The sequence below is a fragment of the Leucoraja erinacea genome, chromosome 7, assembly GCF_028641065.1.
Source record: "Leucoraja erinacea ecotype New England chromosome 7, Leri_hhj_1, whole genome shotgun sequence".
NCBI classification, from domain to species: domain Eukaryota; kingdom Metazoa; phylum Chordata; class Chondrichthyes; order Rajiformes; family Rajidae; genus Leucoraja; species Leucoraja erinaceus.
Genome location: NC_073383.1, coordinates 29,850,357 through 29,867,239, shown reverse-complemented (window position 1 = coordinate 29,867,239; position 16,883 = coordinate 29,850,357). Strand labels below are relative to the sequence as shown.

Here is a 16,883-nt window from a genome sequence, read left to right as displayed (position 1 = left end):
CAGTAAAGCCTTTGACAAGGTTCCACATGGAAGGTTGGTTAAGAAGGTTAAATTGATGGGTATTAATAGTGGAGCAAGAAGGATTCACCAGTGGCTGAATGAGAGATACCAGAGAGAAACTAGATACCGGTGACTAGTGGGGTACCTCAGGGATCTGTGTTGGGTCCACTGTTGTTTGTCATATATAATAAATGATCTGGATGATGGTGTGGTAAATTGGATTAGTAGGTATGCAGATGATACTAAGATAGGTGGTGTCGTGGATAATGAAGTAGATGTTCAAAGTCTACAGAGCGATTGAGGGCATTTGGAATAGTGGGCTGAAAGATGGCAGATGGAGTTTAATGCTGATCAGTGTGAGGTGCTACATCTTGGCAGGACAAATCAAAATAGGACGTACATGGTAGATGGTAGCGAATTGAGGAATGCAGTTGAACAGAGGGATCTAGGAATAACTGTGTATAGTTCCCTGAAGGTGGAATCTCATGTAGATTGGGTGGTAAAGAAAGCTTTTGGTGTGCTGGCCTTTATAAATCAGAGCATTGAGTATAGAAGTTAGGATGTAATGTTAAAATTGTACAAGGCATTGGTGAGGCCAATTCTGGAATATGGTGTACAATTCTGGTCGCCAAATTATAGGAAAGATGTCAACAAAATAAAGAGAGTACAGAGGAGATTTACTAGAATGTTGCCTGGGCTTCAGCACCTAAGTTACAGAGAAAGGTTGAACAAGATAGGTCTTTATTCTTTGGAGCGCAGAAGGTTAAGGGGGACTTGATAGAGGTCTTTAAAATTATGAGAGGGATAGACAGAATTGACGTGAATAAGCTTTTTCCATTGAAAGTAGGGAAGATTCAAACAAGACATGATTTGAGAATAAAGGGACAAAAGTTTAGGGGCAACATGAGGGGGAACATCTTTACTCAGAGAGTGGTAGCTGTGTGGAATGAGCTTCCAGTGGAAGTGGTGAAGGCAGGTTCATTTTTATCATTTAAAAATAAATTGGATAGGTATATGGACGGGAAAGGAATGGAGGGTTATGGTCTGAGTGCAGGTAAATGGGACTAGGTGAGAGTAAGTGTTTGGCACGGACTAGAAGGGCCGAGATGGCCTGTTTCCGTGCTGTAATTGGTTATATGGTTATATGAAAGTTGCCAAAGTCTTGCTATGTACAGACATGAGCCTTTTTATTTCTCAAGAATCACAAACAAATGTCTTTGTGCAATCATCAGTGCACATCGCTATTTCAGACCTTATGATGGAAGTCATTGATGAAGTAGCTAAAGATGGTCAGACCAAGGACATTGCACTGTGGAAATAATCCTATTTTGTTTGATATAATTCCAGCCAGTATAGTTTCCTTTTTAATCCCGTTGATTTAACTTTTACCAGAGTTTCTTGATGGAACATTTGGTGAAATTATGCCGTGATGCCCAGAGCAATCATGCTCACTTTGCCGCCAGAATTCAGCTTTTGTGACCACATTTGGACCAAGACTGCAGAAGTCTGGAGAGGAGTGGATTTGGTGATTTCCAAAATTATTATCAATAAACAGGCTATCGACGAGTATGTGCAGTTTGATAGCATCAACAGGGCCTTCCATAACTCTCCCAATAACTGAAGGTTAACTAATTGCCTGGTAATGAGATGGATTAGGTTTGTCCTGGTTTGACAATAGACAATAAGTGCAGCAGTTGGTCATTCGGCCCTTCAAGCCAGCACCGCCATTCAATGTGATCATGGCTGATCATCCACAAACAGTACCTCGTTCCTGCCTTCTCCCCATATTCCCTGACTCTGCTATCTTCAAGAGCCCTATCTAGCTCTTTCTTGAGAGTATCCAGAGAACCGGCCTCCACTGAGGCAGAGAATTCCACAGACTCACAACTGTGTGTGAAAAAGTTTTTCCTCATCTTCCTTTTAAATGGCTTACCACTTATTTGCAGCCACACAATAACTAGCAATTCTTCATCACAACAGCCAGGATGTACAGGTGGCCCTCTTTGCTGTATATAGCGCTCTTCCCCATTTCTTCTTACCACTTGAAATGAATATAAAGACGGAGGTGGAACGTGTTTCTAGCTTCAGGTTCCTGGGAGTCAACATCTCCGATGACCTCTCCTGGACCCACAATACCTCAACTCTGATCAAGAAGGCTCACCAGTGTCTCTTCTTCCTGAGGAGACTGAAGAAGGTCCATCTGTCTCCTCAGATCCTGGTGAACTTCTACCGCTGCACCATCGAGAGCATCCTTACCAACTGCATCACAGTATGGTATGGCAATTGCTCTGTCTCCGACCAGAAGGCATTGCAGAGGGTGGTGAAAATTGCCCAACGCATCACCGGTTCCTCGCTCCCCTCCATTGAGTCTGTCCAAAGCAAGCGTTGTCTGCGGAGGGCGCTCAGCATCGCCAAGGACTGCTATCACCCAAACCATGGACTGTTTACCATCCTACCATCCGGGAGGCGCTACAGGTTTCTCCGTTGCCGAACCAGCAGGTCGAGGAACATCTTCTTCCCGGCGGCTGTCACTATACTCAACAACGTACCTCGGTGACTGCCAATCACCACCCCCCCCCCCCCCCCCCCGACACTTATTATTATTTATTCAAATCAGTTGCTATGTCGCTCTTCCAGGGAGATGCTAAATGCATTTCGTTGTCTCTGTACTGTACACTGACAATGACAATTAAAATTGAATCTGAATCTGAATCTAAAGCATCTCATGATTGACTTTCACGATGACAAGGACCCAAGGATGAAGCCAAGATAAATGAGTTATTCAAGATTGGGGCTAAAAGTTGTTGTAAATGCTTCAGTCTCAACTTTGACACTGGTGTTGACTTCAGCCATTGTTCAGCCTAAGGATTTCTTCGACTTCCCTCCTCCTGCTGTCTGTTGAATTGCTCACCACCATTAATTATTGAATGGGGCAGTAATATAATTCTCTGATGCAGATGGTTCACGGCATTTCATGAATGGACAGTCTTGAGCAATATATTATCCTCTGAATAGATTCCATTCAGTTTGATGGTAACTGTACACGTGATGTACTGTGTGTAACTGGGACTTTGTCTTGACAATCATTGTACAATGATTGCTCCTACCCACACTATCATGAACAAGGTCAAGTAAGTTGACCATTAAATACTGCGATTTGAAAACTTAATGAATAATTCACAGAAGTATGTTCAAGATTTTCATTTCTCATGCACGCAGAAGCACATAATGGGAAGACTGAGCATCCTGATCCCTAATATCCCTATAAAATATTTGCCCGAAAGATAGCCTTGAATTTAATTATGCGATCCAGTTGAAAATGATAATAGTCATGAGTGTACAATATTTCATTGGAACCTAACCTCTTTTAGATACAAAACAAATATTAGAGATTTGAATAAGGCCACAAGTAGAAATGTATCATTGTTTGATTGATCTTTTTGGTTCCACTCTATTGAGCAATCGCATGGCAGATGTATTAGCATTAACTTTCTAAGAAGTAGCAGATGCAAGTCCTGACAAAGAAAGAATACGATAAATCTTCAAAATATGATACGTATACAAAATTAGAGGAAGTTAACTTCCTGATGACTAGAGCCAGGATTTTGTCATAATGTCATGTGCCATTTCATGCCTTTTTTTGATGATTTCACCAGGATAATGCCCATGTCATGATTTATAGCCTAAATCAGCCTTTTTTTCCCATTTTGCTAAAAGGTCGTGCTATTTTCTCTAGTTGTACCGTGATTACAATGATGTTTTCTATGTTAACACATTAATATTAATGTTATTATTAAATGTGTTAACATAGTATAACTTACAAGAAAATTTCCATCACCTGGGCGAAACCAGGCGCGGCACTGTCGGTCGTTTGTGCAGCTGCCCGCTGGTTCAGTCTTCTCCAAGATCTATTTAAGAAAGAACTGCAGTTGCTGGAAAAATCAAAGGTAGACTAGTGCTGGAGAAACTCAGCGGGTGAGGCAGCATCTATGGAGAGAAGGAATAGTCTACGTTCTGGGTCAAGACCCTTCTTCAGACTGATGTGGGGGAGGGGGGGGGGGCGGGAAAAAGAAAGGCAGACAGTAGGGCTAGAAGGAGAGCTGGGAGGGAGAGTGGGGAGGAGGGAGAAGACAAGGGCTATCTAAAATTCAAGGAAATGGCACCCAAGGTTCCATTACCTCCTCAGCCCGTTGGTGGGGTACATGGCTCTCTGCTGTACTCTACTATGCTGCAAATTTTGAAAAGATAAAATAAATCGTCAACTGTTTTGAAGAAGAAGAATCTGCTGCAGTCAGGATCATGCAGAAAAAGTCCCTCCACCGCGATCTTGTGTTTATTGCTTCCAATTTTGCAAACTTCCCACAAGCTATCACTTGTCTTGAGAAACATGGCAAAACATTAGTGAATAACTTGCAGGTTTTCAACAAAGTAACTGACAATATTCGTAAAATTCCTGGCGATGTAGGTAAAGACATACAAGGAAAATGTGAGAGAGTGATTTTAGCTAACAAAGATCTTGAAGAAATACAAAACAGCTAAAGTCAATGTTGATACTGCTGAGGTGTAAACTACCCAAGCAAAATACCCAAGCTTGTCTCCTGACCATTTCCTGCTGGCTCCAGTCAAAATCTGCGTTTATGGGATCTGTGCAAGGCATTCATTGATGCTGGAATTCCACTGTGGAAATTGGAAAACAAATCTCTCAGAGGCTTTTTTAGAGAAATACACAGAGGAACATATACCGAACGAGTCATCATTATGGAAAAATTATGCTGACGGCAACTTCAACATTGTTGTGCAGAAAATTAGAGATGAGGTTGCATGCAACAAAATATGGATCTCAATAGACGAGACAAACGATGCTTTGGGGAGATATGTTGTCAAAGTGGTCATCGGAATAGTGGAGGCAGGTCAACCATCAAAGGAGTTTTTGTTGACATCGGAAGTATTGGAGAAGTCAAACAGCTCAACTATTGCTCAGTTGATTACATCTTCACTTGCTGTACTTTGGCCAGAAGGTATAAAACACGGGAATATTCTTGTTTGTGACTGATGCAGCTCCGTACATGAAAAAAGCTGCCCGTGCTCTTAAAGTTTTATACCCCAAAATGTTGCATTTGACATGCTTAGCTCAAGGACTTCATAGAATTGCCAAGCACTTACGTAGCTTGTCCCAAAAGTCGATCGCCTAATTTCCAATGTCAAGAAAATCTTCCTCAAAGCACCGTTACGTGTACAGTTGATGAAGGAAATGGCACCCGAGATTCCGTTACCTCCTCAGCCCGTTTTGACTAGGTGGGGTACATGGCTCTCTGCTGTACTCTACTATGCTGCAAATTTTGAAAAGATAAAATAAATCGTCATCTGTTTTGAAGAAGAAGAATCTGCTGCAGTCAGGATCATGCAGAAAAAGTCCCTCCACCACGATCTTGTGTTTATTGCTTCCAATTTTGCAAACTTCCCACAAGCTATCACTTATCTTGAGAAACGTGGCGAAACATTAGTGAATAACTTGCAGGTTTTCAACAAAGTAACTGACCATATTCGTAAAATTCCTGGCGAAGTAGGTAAAGACATACAAGGAAAATGTGAGAGAATGATTTTAGCTAACAGTGATCATGAAGAAATACAAAACAGCTAAAGTTCTCAAAGGTAGTTATAATGCACAATATAGCGACATGAATATAGAGTCTGTAGCTTGTTTCGGGTATGCACTCAGCTGAGGTAGAATGAAGTTTTTCACAATGAAGCGTATTCTGTCTGATAGACGGCATAGTTTAACAGCAGAACATTTGAAAAAATCCTAGTAATTATGTGCAACGTTGGTCATTTAATGTAGTGTACCTTCATATTATCATTTTTAACCATATTTTGGTGGTGGAAATACATGCCTTTTTTTGGGGCAATAAATACCTTTTTTGTGCCTTCTTTGTAATTTTATAATGCCCTTTTGCCTGCCTATTTCAGTTGTTTAGTGCCTACTGGCTCTACTCATGACATACTGCAGAGCACCCGAATACTATGCCTTGACCCGGGATGCAGTTCGATGAAGATACCAAGCCTCCTTCAACAACTTCTGCTGCGTTATTTACCCTCCAAGCTAATTGTCACCTAATTGCAATCCGCATAGCTACACAACTCTATTAAGGCACTCAATTCTTTGCCTTGATACTGTATATCCCAGCATTTCCACCCATGATCTAGCAGATTTTCAGCAAACAGCTAACTTTTCTGTTCTCAGCCAAATATGCAAAATTCTCTGTAAAGCAATTATTCTTAGCTTACAAACACATTTGTAGCTCCTCAAAATCCAGAGATCAAGTAATATTATTTAATCACCACTCACAAACAGAAGATAAAAATCAGAAGCAATTTCTTGTAAAAATTAGATACGGGTTAGTGATTACACAAGATCTGTATATTCATCAATATCTTCATTATAAAACCTAATTATTGAGAAAGACAAGAATCTTTTTCTAGAAATACATTTATTTTTCATTAAAATATTATTTTAAGACATCATAATGCTCCTGGAACCACACATATCTTCTTACCTTCACATTGGGAGTGTAAAGATTTCGTAAGGATGCAAATGCAGCAGACAATCCATTACTGCTATAACTCATCCAAAGAGCTTGAAGGACACTTGAAGATATGCCTGTCTTCTTGCTCAGACCCTAAAAAAGTGAAAAGTGCAATAACAGATTTCAAATTTAGATTTGATATGTATTATTGAATATCTTTTCTACCAGATATTTAAGACCCATTCTATCATTTCTATAAGCTGTGAAGTAAATCCTTTCAAGATGTGGTTTCAGTTTGAGTTAAGAAAACGCCTGTTCTATCTTTACTAGTTTTAGATGATGTGCCATGATAGGGACCATGGAATACAACAAGCCTACTTGAAAATGGGGCTTGGATTTCAAACACCTTTGGCCTGATAATAATTAAATAAACGGGCTCTTATTTTCTGCATTATCAGCATTTTTATTGCATATCTGTACCTTCATTCTTTTTATGCACTAATAATTTTCCTGTCGAGAAGAAAAAAAGAATGTGGCATGGGCTATTTTTGCATTTGACATTTATGAGTTCAGCTTTTACACATTGTGGTGACTAGTACACTAGTATATATTTTTTTATGAAAATACAGAGACATCAGAGAAAATAACAATTAATCTCCTTGAATGTATTTCACAGTCCAACTGCTATTGAAGTTCCAGTAAAAAATTTACAGCCCCATTACATCGGAATTTTTGCAAATTAAAAATGGGTTAAATTGTCCTCAAAGAAAATAAGAAACAAATATTGCAAGTGGCCTAATGTCCTCGGCTAATCAACCCACATTTTGGGCTCCTAATTAATTATTAATTTTAATGGAGGATATATCTCTCTATTAAGAGAAAGTAGTTTCACAAAATACCTTACATCTACTATTTTTATCTTTATAGACATGGGAAACTCCAACAAATTAGATATGTGCTGAGAAACACATTTTACCATACTACTCTGATAATTCAGTACCTGCTCACTCATTAATCCCATCTTTGAGCTGGAGGTACAGAATGTAAACCACAGATGTGGCCTGGGCTGGAATTGCGAAAAAGGTAGGTTTGCAGCCAAACTGAAAACATACAAGCTTTTCCCCACTCTATGGGTTCAATGGAAAAACTATTGCATCATTGTGCAACATGCTAGAAAAAGTCAAATGTTGTGGATTTAGTAGGAGTAATATCCAATAGTCTCAAACGTCTGCCACCGAAGACCAAAGTCCTGAAGATGCAGGATGACTGAGGTTTTATTGCATATAACAATTATTTTTGAATGGATTGACTGTACATTTAGGAATCCATAACACAAAGCAACTTATTTAATGTAATATGGAAAGGGTCAAAATGCTGGAGTAACTGCGGGTTAGGCAGCACCCTGGAGAACATGGATGGATGATGTTTCGGGTTGGGACCCTCTTTCAGGGTCCCGACCCGAAACATCACCTATCCATGTTCTTCTGTGATGCGTTCCTTGATAAACCTACATTTGCAGTTCCTTATTGCAACATTCCTTAATGTAATAAGTGGTCTTCTATATGCATTAATTATTTGGAATGATCATCTAAATCATATTGAAGACTCACTTTTTCTGATATGATTTGATAGGTTTCTGTAATCACCTTAAAGATGTGTGCTTTCAGTATGTGATGGCCAAATTCTACAGTCTGTTGTCGATTTAGCTTTCCTTCTTGGCGAGAAAACATGAATGCCATAAGTGCATGCCCACTCCTACGAACAAAATTTCAGAAGACAAAGTTTAAATATTTGTAAAACAATACTGTAATAATCAATTGCCACAATAGACTATTCCAGCTCTGACAATACCTTGCCACTCACTCTGACCTGCAAGATCAAGATTTCTCTCCACATGACTTACCTTTACAGTTCCACATCCTGGGGCTCCAATTTACAAGCTCATAAATTCAAATTCTTCACTCAAGCTCCCAGATCCAGATGATGCAAGATTGAACTAGTGTTCCCAAAATTCCACTCGGGAAGACTCATAGACACTAGCACTTCACAGTGCCAGTCAAAATGTTCTTCGCTGTAGCTCCTTCCAAGCCGAACAGACCATCCTTTTCCCAGTATTTCCAATCCAGGTAGGACTCAATCCTGAAGATTAGCATCCATGAGAACACTATTTAACTGATGCCAAGCTCCTTCCAGAACCTCTAATTTTTTTACCTACACTTGAGCAAATGTAGATGTATGTAAAGTGATGATGCAGCCAGACCAACATTATGTTTCCAACATTTTCTGCTTTTATTTCAGATTCACTTTCAATCTTTTTCTTTAAATGGGTCATTTTATCTGACAATAATTTTGTGTTCATTAATACCATACCACGGAGAAAGACAAACATGGACACAAGAAACTGCAGTTGCTGGAATCTTGAGCAAAACACAAAGTGCTGGAATAACTCAAGACGGTCTGGCAGCATCTAGGGAGCGAACAGACAAGCCATGCTTCGTATTGGAACACTTCTTCAGACTCTCTAAGGCAAATATGTTAAAAATAAATGGACAAAGCAAATTTAATCTATGTATAAGCATTTGAACTCTTAAAATGCATGTACAAACCTTGGGTCGCAAAGAAAATCCATGTTCTCACCATCTGCTCTCCAAACCAGCCACTCTCTAAATGATGGATGACAAAACATTCGTGTTTTGTCCCTTCGTTTGACCAGAAAACATGAAAGGCCCTCCATCCTCTGCTGGAAATCCTCCCATTCCAATTCACCCTTCACAAAGCCAGCATTTATTGTTTGGAAAATCTGCTCATCTGTCAATGGATGAAGGGATGCCAAGGCAACATTTAATACAGGGAGGGCCCTTTCAAAGGAAGTTTGTGTTAGAAACTTCATGTTGCATTGCAGAAGGTACAATTCTGACAAGGAGACAGGCACTACCTTGTAGCTTGTACTCTTAATGACAAGATGACCTTTTTCAAACAAATCTAAAGTCAGCTTCAAATACAGATAAGATCCTTGGCTTCGCATGATAAGATGGTTGGTAACTTTGCTCACTGTACTGGTGTCAGTTTTTCCACTCAAAGCGATGTTACTGAGTATGCTGTGACTACCATTAATTCTGTGATGGATGAATGCATTCAGATCCCTGTTAATATCTTCATTCTCTGGAAAATCATCCAGAGACATTTTGAAGAATGGAAGTAGGTGTGCAATATCCTGCAGGAAACAACATATTTTAATTTAGATTGAGGCAAATGAAAATCAGAACAAATGTTCTAAATATTTTTAGTACAATCTCAAACATATGTAATTTTACAAAAACACACATGCAGTTTATTTCATTTTGTTTGCCATTGCATTCTAAAACTTAGTAACTTTCTCCAGTTAATATTTTTTTAAGAACCCCAAAGCAGATGTGGAAATTTGTGACGGAGTGCATTTAGGACACAAATGGATGGTATCTTTACATTTCCAAACATACATATCAAAAATTCTAAACGACAATTTTTCCTCAAAGAGTTTCTGCTATATTGCTTTTCCCCATTCACATTTTATTTATAGAATCCCTGAACAACTTTGTTGCATCAAAGCAACTTTTCCATTACACAAATTCCTTGAATTCTTTGTGACACTCAGCAGCAAAATTAATTTCCACATGAATGAGTTGCATAGAAATAGGCCTTCCGTGCTCTCATATAACAAGCTTCTTTACAGCTAAAGTACTTGTGAAATGTTTAAGCAGACAAATAGCGCCAATGTGTACAGAGTAACCCCATTAAAGGCAATGAAATAAGTAACCAGTTCATATCCTTAATACTGCTTTAAGGGATAAATATTCAGCTGGACACTGAGAAATGCCATGCATATTTTCTACCATGCTATTTTGGTGTTGAGTGGATGACACAGATGGAACATCTTACTCAAACGATATAGTGCTATAAATGTCGCATTCCCTGAATAACGTATTACACTATCAATTTTTAATTTTATGCAAGTCCTGGGTCAGGGCTCGAAATTAGCGGTTGCCCGGGTGCCAATGACCACCTAAAGTGCCACCGGGCAACCGAAATGCTGAGTTATTTTGCCCGGCTTGGCACTGGTTTATACCGACGACAGACACAAAAAACTGGAGTAATTCAGCGGGTCTGGCAGCATCTCTGGGGAAAAGGAACGTAACGTTTCCTGTCGACGGCGGCAACAGCTGTAGTGCGGGTCAAAGATACCAGGTGCGGCGTGACGGAGAATCGGAGTGAATGACCGGCCCCGCACAGCAGCAGCGACAATGGCTCCTCCTGCCTCACCCCGCCCGTCCTGATAACAGCCGCTGCCTGCCACTCCGCCAGCGGCAATTTCAAAACAAACCCTCCCGCACGCCGAAGCCGAGGAGGGAGGGAGCGAGCGAGCGGGAGGCCCCCTTCTGCCATCTGAAGCGTCTGCACCGCTTTGTCCCGCACCTTGCTGTTGGCAGGAGGAGGGGAGGCGGTGGCGAGGAGATCCCAACTGCCTCCCCCTTTGGCGGCGGACAGGGACGGCCAAGGCAGCGGGGCAATGATGCCGGTGTTGTCTGAGGAACGCGGACCCTTCCTCCCCACCTCCTCTGTCTCCCTCTCCCTCTCTCTCTCGCTCTCCCTCCGTCTGTCCCTCCACCTCTCCCTTCCCCTCTGTGTGTCTCTCCCCCTCTGTCTCTCTTCCCCTGTCTCTCTCCCCCCTCCCCCCCTGTCTCTCTCACCATCTCTCTCCTCCTCTGTCTCTCTCTCTCTCCCTGTCTCTCTTTCTCCCCGTCTGCCTCTCCTCCGTCTCCCTCTCCCTGTCTCTCTCCCTCTCTCCCTGCCTCTACTCCCCTGTGTCCCTGTGTCTCTGTGTGTGTCTCTCTCTCTCTGTCTCAGTCTCTCTCTCTGTCTCTCTCTCTCGCTTTCTCTCTCTCTCTCTCTGTCTCCTCTCTCCCCCCCATCTACCCCCTCCCATCTATTCATCCTGCACTGCTCCCACCCATCCATCCTGTACTGATCCCCCCCATTCATCCCGTACTGACCCCTCCTCCATTTATCCTGCACCGATCCCCCCCCCAGCCATCTTGTAGTGAAACCCCCATTCATCCTGCACAGACCCGCCAATCCACACTGTACTGACCTCCCACATTCATCCTATACTGATGCCCCCCCATTCAAGAAGAATGGGGGGATCAGTCTGAAGAAGTCTTGGCCTAAAACATTGCCTATTTCCTTCGCTCCATAGATGCTGCCACACCCGCTGAGTTTCTCCAGCATTTTTGTCGACCCCATTCATCCTATACTGATCCCCCCCCCCATCCACCCTGCACTGATTCCCCCCCATCCACCCTGCACTGATACCCCCCCATCCATCCTGCACAGATGCCCCCCGTCCATCCCGTACTGATCCTCCCATTCAACCCCACTGACATCCCCCGCGTTCTCCCCTCACAATTTTATCTACTCCAACCAACATGCACTAATTCCCCAGCCTCAATCCATCCATTCCGCACCGATTGCCTTCTCAAACCCCCCTCCCCCCAAATGTGTTTTAATTCCCAATGTTATTATTTGTTTTTAATCCATAAAGATGGATTAATAAAATTGTGAACACGTGAAACATTAAAACCGCAGTATTCGATTGTCACTGCTACCGTTGACACGTTATTACAGAATTCATTTTACCGACAAATCAATGCTCTTAATATGGAGTATCAGTACTGTAGCTATTTAATGAAAACATTCACAACTATACGCTGGATTTATCCAGGTTTTACTTTTACAGTCGGTCATATACATCACAAATTTGGTCAGGAGATATTTCAGTTAAACTTTTAACATTGATTCTGAAGTGGGAATGATGGAAATAGCGTTTATCAATAATTTTTTTAAAAATCTGGTTCGTACAAACTGGGTATCTTCATTGCTGTTCATAACACATACATTTAATCTGAATGTCCGGTAATGTGGCGTTTTGACACCTTTAAATATATTACCAAAAGAACATTTGCTACAGTTATGTCCTTTGACCATCTCTTGTCAGTTGGTGTAATGTTTAATCTGTCTGATGGGTATAGTCAGTTTAAACAGACATTATCATAAAATGTAGTTTTGATATTTTCTTGCAACCTGTATATTTAGTTATGGATAAATTATGTGGGAAGCGAGAGTGTTTCTGTACCAATAGCAATAACGACCCGTGCTATGGCCATGTCATGATCATTTTCGGTCCTTCACAGAAAACATGCTTGCATCAATCTGTAGTGTGCATGGTTAAGCATATATGTTACCATGGTCCAGGATTTATTGACACAGGTTGATCATATTGTGAATAATCCAACCACATTTTGTTTAGAAGTGGAAAGAAATAATAGAAATTGCATTCATTGCAACGTGTAAAAAGAGTTGAGATGCTGTATTATAATTTTGCTGCATGTCATTGTGGGATATATCATGTCTTGATTGGTGAATATGTTTAGTTTGTGACTTTATTTGCAGCAGAAATAATATGTGAATGCTTCATTGAGCATAATTCCGACTGGTAACTACGCACTTCGTCCGAGCACATTATCGCATGCGTCATGCAAGCCGTCTTAAATGACCACCTAAACTGTCATTTGGCAACCTAAAAAGCTGCCTAGGTTGCCCGGCTGGCAACAGGGAAAAAAAGTTAAGTGAGAGCCCTGTGGGTGCGTACATTTGAACCTGCAAGCTTCTAATTGAAAGAGATCACTATTACCACACCAAGCCAAAGCTTAAAATTATAACATTCATTCAAATGTTTGAATTCGCATGACTTCTTATGCATTTTACGAAGTACGACAAATTTGTAATCATTCATATTACATTGGCAAAGAACCATTCATTAAATGGGGACATATTGGTGACCATGATGCCTTTTTTTTTTTTTTATTGTTTTTGGAATCTCACTATTATGAGCAAAGTATGCACTTGTCTTTGTGACAAGCAAACTTCTGCTCACCTGTCAGTTGCAATTGTGAACCCTAAACTAATTTATTACATATTAAAGATAGACACAAAATGTTGGAGTAACTCAGCAGGACAGGCAGCATCTCTGGACTCCCTCTCCCCTGACTCTCAGACTGAAGAAGGGTCTCGACTTAATACGTCACCAATTCCTTTCCTCCAGAGATGCTTCCTGTCCCGCCGAGTTACTCCAGCATTTTGTGTCTATCCTCAGTGTAAACCAGCATCTGCACTTCCTTCCTACACTTATTACATATAGAATCAGAATCAATCTGCTTATTATTCACCAGTCATAGCAGTTCTGTTATTTATGACAGAACCTACACCAGGTTTTCTCAGCCTTTTAACATGAAACTTACCCCTTTTAATACACATACTGCCAAACATTTTAAAGGAAATATAGAATTTATATATTCTATGCAGGAAAGATAATGAACTTTGGTAGTAGCAATGAGTCTTTGGTAGTAACAATTACAGCAGTTCTTTTCCCAACCTTTTGCTCCTCTAGCTTCTGCATCAAAAAATATAATTACTAACAAAAAGTCTAAATTACTGCTGAACAAGTATCTGCTTGTGCAGCCCATTCTTTACAGAAAGCACCAAATAGAAGAAATCTTCATTTAAAAAAAATTTAATCTATACTTCACCTCTAATTATAATTTCCTCAACACTATATCCTACAGCAGGTTCAAACGTTATCATTTAAATGACATCCGGTAGAACGGAAATGTTGGTGTTTTGAGAATGCCGTATAAATTCATTCATGTTTTTAGTAATGTCAAACTCTATAAATCTCCTTTAAATCTTCCCTCTCTGACGTTAAAGCTCTGCCCTCTAGTTATAGTCATACAGCACAGAAACAGGCCCTTCAGCCCAACTTGTTCATGCCGACGACGATACCTCATGTACACGTCCCACCTGCTCTCGTTTGATCCATATCCCTCCAAACGTTTCCCAACCACGTACCTGTCCAAATGACATTTAAATGTTGTTATGGGACCTGCCTCAACTACCACCTCCAGCAACCTCCCTCTCTGGGTGAAAATGTTGCCCCTCAGGTTGCAATTAATTCTCTCCCCTCTCACAATAATCCTATGTCCACTGGTTTTTTATTCCCTATGATGGACCAAAGACCATGCAATCACCTCCATCATCTTAAACACCAATATAAGATCACTGCTCAACCTCGTGCGCCCAAGGAATAGTCATAGTTGCTTAGCCTCTCCCTTTAAGCTCAGGCCCTCAAATCCTGGGAATATCCTCATAAATCTTCTCTGCTCGCTTTTCAATTTAATGACCTTCCTATAGGAGGGTGACCAAAACTGAACACATTACTCCAAATAATGTCTTTGACATTTCCAGAAAAATGTTCTGAGTCTACCTTATCTACGATTCTCATAATTCTATATTCTTCTATCAGGCCTCCCTTCAACCTCTGATGCTCCATAGAAAAGAATCCTAGTTTGTCCAACCACTTCTTAAATTTATTGCCCTTTAATCCTGGCAGCATTCTGATACATTTTTAATGCACTCTCTCCAAAGCCTCATCCTTCCCGTAATGGGTGACCAGAATTGCACACTCCATGCTCCAACTGCAGCCTAACCAGTTTTACAAATCAGCAACATGGCTTTCTGACTCTTATGCTCAATGGTTTGACTGATGAAGGTAAGCAAACTATATGCCTCCTTTACATTCTATCGACTTGTGTTGTTACTTTCAGGGAGTTATGGACCCAGACCACAAAGGTTTCTTCATTAACGGTGCACTTTCCCCTTACTTTTGACCTCCCAAAGTGATGCACCTCACATTGGCTCATATTACACTCCATCTTCGTCAGTGGGCAGCTGCTATAGACCTGCATGGGAAGGTAGACGCTCCCGCCCCCATGAGTCTCGGGCAGATGGGGCTCGTCAGCCTGGGAAGATGGTTCACCTAGGAGAGGGAAAACTCTGATTTAAAACGTCCACTGCCTTGTGGCCATATCCAGTCATGGAAAAGGTTCCTGGATTAAACCTCAAGAAAATCCGGAGTCGGAGCCCCTAAGGCAGTTCGCCGCTGTCTACAACCTCGCTCTGGCAGCTCCTGCGACGGCACTGGTGCCAAACTGTAATGGCCCTGCTGTTCCTTTGGATCGATCAGCCACGTGGAGAGGGGGGGATGTGCTGCATGGGCAACAGCCTGTCCTCCATATGACATCGCCCAGGCTTGCATCCGACCACACATCACCTGCAAACTAGGATGCATCACCCATGGTCAGTCATGACCGAAGGGGGCCTACTACACTACATCTGCTATTTCTCTGCATATCTGTAAATGTATATCATGTGGTATCTTTTGACAACCTTACTCAGTCCGCAACTCCACCAATTTTGGTGTAGTCTGCAAACTAACCCATCTACATTACGTCCATGGTGTTTATAGACATCACAAGCATCAGTAGGCCGGCAGCAGATGCAGGTAGGTGTACTCGAACAACAGGCACGGCGTGTGCCCATCCAGTAGAGCCACCATCTCCTTTAGGAGGCTAGATGGCCGTTGGTAGCCTAGGCCCTCCATATGCAGGATCCTAGCAGCACGCTCCATCCTGCTTAGGCCATAAATCTGGAGCAGGAGCTCCTTAAGGCCGAGATATTTATCAGTGTCCGGGGGGGCTGCGAGGAATTCCGTGACCTCTTCAACCGTGTCCTGGTCGAGGGCCCCCACCAGGTAATAGAAGCGGGTGGCATCGACCGTGATGCCCCGCAGGTTGAACTGGGCCTCCGCCTGCTGGAACCAGATGAGCGGCCGGGTGGTCCAGAAGTTGGGCAGTTTCACCGAGACCGCGTCCAGAGGCAGGGCCGGGCCAGCCTGTGAGAAGGTAGGGCTTTCTCTTCTCTCCATCATGACGCCAATGGAGCGTCGGGATCACCAATATGGTGCGTGGGTCTCAAAAGGAAGCACGAAATCCAGTGTTTTGAGAGGCACCTTTTATTATGTTCCTTCCGGTTGTAGGGAAGACCAAACAAGAGAAAGATGGCACCCAAACCCCTGCCTTTAAACTCTCTGGCTAAGGGCCGCCTCCGGACTGAACCACTCCCGTGCCGAGGGGTTCGACAGTATGATGGCACGACCCTTGGGAGCCGCCACAATAACACCATTGATTACATTTCTTGAAACTTTGTTGTTGCGGAGACCTTGTCTTGCAGCTCAAAGGTGCAGAGACTCAGAGATTGATCATTTACATCTGGCCCAGGCAAGTGCAGGTGGGGTGTCATATCCAGTGCAATAAAGTTTATTACCAAATTCCACTCATTACTAACATACCATGGGTCCAAGATGGTCAAAATAATTCCATCCAAACAAGAACCTTTGATCCCCACTACATTCAAGTTTGCAAACTCTGC

At 41.9% G+C, this 16,883-nt stretch overlaps 1 protein-coding gene across 2 annotated transcripts in view; it reads right to left on the bottom strand.

The window, feature by feature from the left end:
- LOC129698814 (protein TANC1-like) overlaps window positions 1-16,883 on the bottom strand; it is a 116,889-nt gene that overhangs the window by 32,695 nt on the left and 67,311 nt on the right. For both annotated transcript variants that reach the window (XM_055638114.1, XM_055638115.1), the window contains 3 exons: window positions 9,131-9,738; window positions 8,171-8,279; window positions 6,555-6,677 (listed from right to left, as the gene is read on the bottom strand). In XM_055638114.1, the coding sequence (XP_055494089.1) occupies window positions 6,555-6,677; window positions 8,171-8,279; window positions 9,131-9,738 (840 nt within the window). The remainder of the gene's footprint in view (window positions 1-6,554; window positions 6,678-8,170; window positions 8,280-9,130; window positions 9,739-16,883) is intronic.